This window comes from Lolium rigidum, chromosome 2 (assembly GCF_022539505.1).
Source record: "Lolium rigidum isolate FL_2022 chromosome 2, APGP_CSIRO_Lrig_0.1, whole genome shotgun sequence".
Taxonomy (NCBI): Eukaryota; Viridiplantae; Streptophyta; class Magnoliopsida; order Poales; family Poaceae; genus Lolium; species Lolium rigidum.
Genome location: NC_061509.1, coordinates 225,190,609 through 225,196,994, shown reverse-complemented (window position 1 = coordinate 225,196,994; position 6,386 = coordinate 225,190,609). Strand labels below are relative to the sequence as shown.

At 41.9% G+C, this 6,386-nt stretch overlaps 1 protein-coding gene across 1 annotated transcript; it reads left to right on the top strand.

Annotated features, from left to right (window-relative positions):
- Nucleotides 1-1,276: 1,276 nt before the first annotated feature.
- LOC124690606 (probable protein phosphatase 2C 67) lies at nt 1,277-5,772 on the top strand. Its single transcript, XM_047223970.1, has 8 exons — nt 1,277-1,313; nt 1,718-1,753; nt 1,904-1,965; nt 3,394-3,591; nt 4,117-4,200; nt 4,896-4,985; nt 5,085-5,132; nt 5,665-5,772. The coding sequence occupies exons 1-8, from the start codon at nt 1,277-1,279 to the stop codon at nt 5,770-5,772; spliced, it is 663 nt and encodes a 220-aa protein (XP_047079926.1).
- Nucleotides 5,773-6,386: the final 614 nt, after the last annotated feature.

Sequence of the window (6,386 nt, the reverse complement as noted above, 5' to 3'; positions counted from 1 at the left end):
AACGAGGCGCTAACAACCAAACGGATGAAAAAAAAAGAGGAAACATCACTAACCACCCAGCACAGCCATCACGCGGCGGCGCAGGACGGCCAACGACGGCGGCGCACGCCCGCAACGGCGGCCAAGCACGCGCGGCGGCGAAACGGCACGGCCAGCGGCGTCGACCCAGCACGTGCGGCGGCGCCCGCCCGCGGCGGCTAAGGACGGCCAGCACGCGCCGCAGCCGAGCATGGCCGAGCAAACGGGCGGCGGCGCAAGCCCGCGGCGGCTCGGGACGGCCAGCACGCGCAGCAGCCGAGCATGGCCAGCACGCGCAGCGGCGCAAGCCCGCGGCGGCGAACGGCCAGCACGGCCAGCGGCGTTGGCGCCCGCCGCGGCGGCTCAGCTGCGGCGGCGCTGCGGCAGCCGAGCATGGCCAGCACGCGCGGCGGCGCAGAACGGCCAGCACGGCCAGCGGCGGCGGCGCGGAATGGCCAGCACGGCCAGCACGGCCCGCGGCGGCTCTGGACGGCCACCATGCGCGGCAGCCGAGCACGACCAGCACGCGCGGCGGCAACGCACGCCCGCATGTAGCGATTTTTATTTTTATTTTAATTTTGATTTGGACATACAAAATCATGTTAGGCCTCTGTTGATTTTAACCTGGACAAAGAATCATGTTTAAGCTGTTCCGTTCCGCGGTGCGATTCCGTAACCGAACGAAAACCGTAACCGTTCGCCTCGACTTTTTCTCGAACCGAACACAGTGTCGGAACCATCCCATGACATCGGAATGGAACCATTCCGTTCCATCCTCCCTCATTCTAGAACCGAACACACCCTAACACTACACCCCACCTGGACATGCAGCTCGTGCTCGAGCTGCAACCTAAACAAACCATGACTCGACGCAACACAAACCTAACGCCTAAAAACGAGCCTTTTACATCTCGGCTTGTTTTAATTACTCTCAACCTGAAATGGACTGGGACGCTTTATTGTTGACCCTGAACATAAAGTGGACACCATCTAGGTAGGTGGGCATTTTGCATCTTCTCTTTGTCCTGTTGATTGAGGAATTAATAATTTTATGAGATCACACGACCATTTACTGCTTCTTGATATTGACTTGCTCTCTAAGAGTGCTACTTTTAAAATTTTAGTTTTCTTTTACGAAAATAAGTTTTCCATTTTTGGTTTAATTTGATTGAGACACCATAAATTGCATAATTCGGATATTTCAATGTGCTTATTCTTCTGTTGGTAATTTAGCTAATTTTGATATATTATTTTGCAGATGAATGTTAAAGTGGCAAAGAAGGCCATTATTGAAGGTATCTAATACATGAAATTATTTGCCTGTCTAGACCCTAGAATATAACCGGGCTAATACTAATTAGAAGAACCCCTTCTACGATTTTCATCATTGTACTTTACAATTTTAGATTGTGCTTGCAATAAAAAAAAGTTGCCGCCTTACCCTAGGTAGGTTATATATTTTTATTTCTCTGATACAACATGTCCTTTATCGACATGAAAGGCAGCCTTGACACTGAATCCTTGAGTATGTACACTGGCATATTGACTGTCTGTTGCATTTTTTTTTCTTGGGTGCCTCTGTGGTGCCTTTTACTCTTCATTGTTCTTCTTAGTGGTCAGGCAGTGCTCTTCTGTTGAAACTTTGTTAGGTATTTGTATACCTCTGGTTTAAGCATTTGTTAATGCTTATCATCTGCAGGTTTTCATAGAACTGATGATTCACTACTGCAGGAAGGTAAGAATTATGGTCTGAACTTTCTTCATCTGTTTTGCGAAATGACCAGTCAGACCCTACGACCATGGTTGGGAAATTTACAGGCAAGCTGGTGTAAGAACTGATATATTTAGTGGTTAAGACTTAAGAGTAACTTTTTAAATGTTGCAGATTTGTACAGATCACAGGATACAAATCTGCAACATTTAAAAAGTATCATGCCTTCTTTAGTGGTCTGTAGAAATGGTGTAAGAATTCATAAGCCGCCTCCTTTAGTGGTAAAATAATTGAAAGTGATACTTTTGAGAAAGTATCCTGTGGAAAACACATTAAGATGAAAAATCTGTGGAAACCATGTTTAGGAGTTCCCAAAAATTATAAAAAAACATTATGTTAAGTTCCAACTCATAATCATTTTGCTGTTATGTAAAAGACAAATTCAGCAATGAGTAGTAGCGTTGTCTGTTTGCTAGTATTCATTGCCCAGTTTGTTTAGCTCCTAAATGATTCCGAGTTTGAACTTGAAAGCTTACTTCTTCAAAGAACTTCACCTCCCCAACATAATATATTGTTGTGATTTTTTATCAAAAATTTAAACATGGGTTTACATGGTTTTCTCTGGATTCCACTGGATATTTTCCTGATACTTTCAAGTGTATTGTCTAGCTGGTGGCAAGGTTAAACAATGCTCTATTGGGCGTTACTTTGGCTCCGCCAAGGATGCCTAGGTGCCTGGTGTGGCCTGGCACGGCGGTTCGACCCTACGCGGTCGTCTAAGCGACCGACAATATCCTATGGCGAGGAATCAACCTTACTATTCCGCTGGTGGGCCTGCTCAATGAGCCAGTCTCCACTCTTATCGTTTTAGCTTTTTACCTATACCTCTTTCTTCTCTCTTGGCATTGGTGGTTTTCTAGATGGTACAACGTTGGCAGTGAAACATCCTTGGCCTAGCAGCTAACGTTTTTCTGAACCTTGGTTGGTGCGCAACGACACAATGACATAGGGTGGACCTTACTTCTTGCAGTGACAAGAACCTCTTAGTTATGATGGATTGATTGTAAATTAACATGAATAGACATTTTATTGTACCAATAATGCAAAGCCCATAGAAATGGTAGTTTCGGAGAATCTCTATCATGTAAGTAACTTTCTTATTGCTTGCTTATTTCATGATAGTACTCACATGTCTTATCTATAGGAAACTGGCAAGATGGTGCAACAGGGATTTTCTTCTTTCGTTATATGCGTCATACCCTGGAATTATTTTTGGTTATCGAATTTAAAATCCGTACAGAATCAGGATTTATGAGGCCATTTGTTTCTTTAGTATACATAGGGTTTAATGTCTATATCCTGACTTGAAGACACCGATTCTTCATTTATTTATAATAAATTAATTTATACCAACATTCCTACCTTTAAGTCTGCAACTCAGCATACTGCGGCATAATTTACCGTGGCTAATCTACAAACATAATAATCCATGCATTAGTTTTTGTTCTCATGCATAAGTAACCCATTGTGTGGTGTTGTCATTTGGGTACTGAATGCTAATTATTTTATTTGAGATGCATAGCTTATGCATTTCACACATTTTACATGCCAAATCAAATCTCAATCGAAATGCAAATCTAGTTATGCAATCTATTTTGCTTAAGCTGCTCTTTATTGACATGTTCCATGTTGTGGTTGCGAATGCCGGGGATGCTAAGGCAGTATTAGCTCGTTCTACTTCAACTGATGACGAAGTTCCAGTGGTTGACACTAAAAGTCTACTGAAGGCTATTGTTTTGACGAGAGAACATAAAGCCATCTTTCCGCAAGAGCGGTCGAGAATCCAGAAGTTTAATAGCTATGTAGTTCCAGCATTTAGTTCAGTTGTCCCTCCTAACTTTAGTTTTGCTTAGTTATGCATGTTCCAAAGGAATCAATTCCCTGGTTATTCTATGGTTGCCATTGCAATCATGTTGTATCTTTTTCCTGGCACCCAGTCTGTCAAATGAGATCAGATTATGGTAATAAGTAGAGGGGAAAATCTGATTTTGGTAATTATACCAAATTTAAGCTCTGACATTCATTACAGTTTGTTCGAAGGACTTTCTCAAGCATTAGAATATTAGCATTTCCGTTGCGCATCCAACGCATGCCAACTTTTTACCCTAATTGTTGCCAGTTGTTAGTGATAGGAACTAGCTGATTTGTGATAAGTTCAAAAGTGTTGTCCTTTCCTTGATTCATTTTCTCATGTTGTCTCATTTGCTCCTTTTGTTATCGGTCTAATGTTTGAATGCAGTATTAGATGAGCATCTTACCACTACATATTGCATATTGAGCTCTTATTTTGATATATCCCGGCTCACGATTAACCTTGTGCTGTAAAGCCTGGGGGTTCTGTTGGTCCTAATGGGAGACTGCAAGGACGCATTGAAGTATCTAGAGCTCTTGGAGATCGCCACTTTAAGAAGGTTTACTGTTGCAAACTTATTTGCTGATAAAATTAACCTGCTGTTCTGTTTGTGTATATGGAAAATATACTGTTTGAGTATCACCAGCGTTGAGATGAATGGTTGAGATGTTCTCTAGAGAATTATTCCCTCCTGATTACCATCTCCCTCCTTTTTGTTAAAATGGTAGGAATTAGAAACAATGCAATAATGGAGGTACTTGGTTAGCATGGCTCGTTCATGAAAATACAGGTCTTTTGTATAGAGAGCACATCAGTTAGATACAGTTTTGGGCTTGCAATTCTAATTTATCTCAGTTACTCAGTTGTCAGTTCTTACATTGTGTTGCTTACATCCAAAACTTTCAAAAATTCAATGCTTTACATTAGTATGTGGTACCCTCATTGGAGAGATAATTTTACAACTTCTGTCAAATGTTCTATCCAAATTCTGGGAAGAAATAGACACTTATTTTTGCAGACGTAGCTATGTCAAGCCAAACTAACAAATAAATCTAATTTAGCGTAAAAAAAACTAGAGAAAAAAGTGTGTGCTGCATGCCTACTAATACTGTAATACATAGTCCTTCAGCATGCTTTCTTAAAGCCAGTGTTGAACAGATAAGAAGGCACGTGTTAAAAAAAGAAGATAAGAAGGCTATCTGTAAAAAAATAACTTGGTGGAGCATCAACATTTATCAATCAACTACTGTGCAGGTTGGGTTAATTGCAACACCAGATGTACATTCGTTTGAACTTACAAAGAAGGATCATTTCATCATTCTTGGCTCTGATGGCTTATGGGGAGTATGTTCATTTTCGTTTCCTTGTTATATCAGTTTTTGCCTCGTTTGGACTCCTCCTTCAATCATATTTATGTCGAGTCTAATTTGTTATGTATCCCAGGTATTTGGACCAAGTGATGCTGTTGAATTTGTCCAGAAGCAATTAAAGGTGCTAAGTAATTTGTAACTTTCATATACGTTTGTTTCTTCTACCCACTATTTGCTATAAGTTATCTGTACTGAGGTGAAAACTGATTAGGCTTTGATTAGATGATGCTAAAATTAAATTGTAAGCCTATTTTCTGTAGTGAAATTTATGCTACCCATTCTCCTATGGACTAGATTAGCCATGTATACATGGTAGAGCTCTGGCATATGCGTTGCAGCTGGCGTGGCTACCTAAACTCTGCAGGAAATTCACCACATAGCAATATACTCCCTCTGTTCCAAAATAATTGAAGTTACTGGGTTTTCCCTAAGTCATGCTTCTCTTAAATTTCAGTTGATTTATAGAAAAATCTGTCAATATCTACAACGTTAAATCTATATATATTGTCTGATGAATCTAGGAGATCGTGTCAATATCTACAACTTCAACAATGAGTATTATTATTTATCGCACCGATGTAAACATATTTTCATACCTCCGATAAATTTCATTTTACCTTAAGCATCTCACTGTACCTTGCTGTACCACTCAGGAGACATTTTCAGCCACGCTCGCCGTGCGGTGTCTGGTGAAGGAGGCTGTTCGCGAGAGGCGATGCAAGGATAACTGCACGGCCGTTCTGATCATCTTCAAGCACTGAGGAAATAGCAGATCACACCACTTGTTGGTGCTATTTTTGCAAAGAACCACAACAATGATTTGTTGTTGCAAGGAACACCATATTTTGCTTTAATTGTTTGCAGAGAACACATAAAAATAATCAGAATTTTTTAAATTACATATTTTTAAAATCCAACCATTTTAAACATAAATTTTGTAATAGTCAACTATTTTATAAAACACTATGAACTACACATGCATTTTATCAACACATACTACCTCCATCCCAAGGCTTATGCCACCCTTTCTCATTAGATGCATGGTGACAAAGTACCTCGGGCAGTCCTCGGGGTCGTCGCCGCCGACGATGAGGCGCTGTCATCCAAGGTACTCCAATAGCTTCGCGGCCTCCTCATCGTCGTCCTCCTCCTCCTCCTTCACCTCCGGCTTCGGGACCATGAGGGTCCTGTCGTCGGAACCCGCGCGTCTCTGCTGCTGCCGTGCCGGTTCGCGGATTGTGATTGCGCCTCCGCCGCGTCTCCGATTTGGGGGCGGTGTCGTGTACTCCTTCACCTCGCGCTTCGGCACGGTTTAAACTTCCGTGTCAATGCAATGTGACTTACTAAGTGGTGGAATCATAATCCGCAAACCAGC

Bases quoted from the DNA above. Each gene is read 5' to 3' on its own strand.
- LOC124690606 (XM_047223970.1), top strand. From the start codon at position 1,277: ATGAATGTTAAAGTGGCAAAGAAGGCCATTATTGAAG. The intron at 1,314-1,717 runs GTATCTAATACA...TATCATCTGCAG, and splicing joins AAAGAAGGCCATTATTGAAG to GTTTTCATAGAACTGATGAT. The intron at 5,133-5,664 runs GTGCTAAGTAAT...TGTACCACTCAG, and splicing joins TTGTCCAGAAGCAATTAAAG to GAGACATTTTCAGCCACGCT.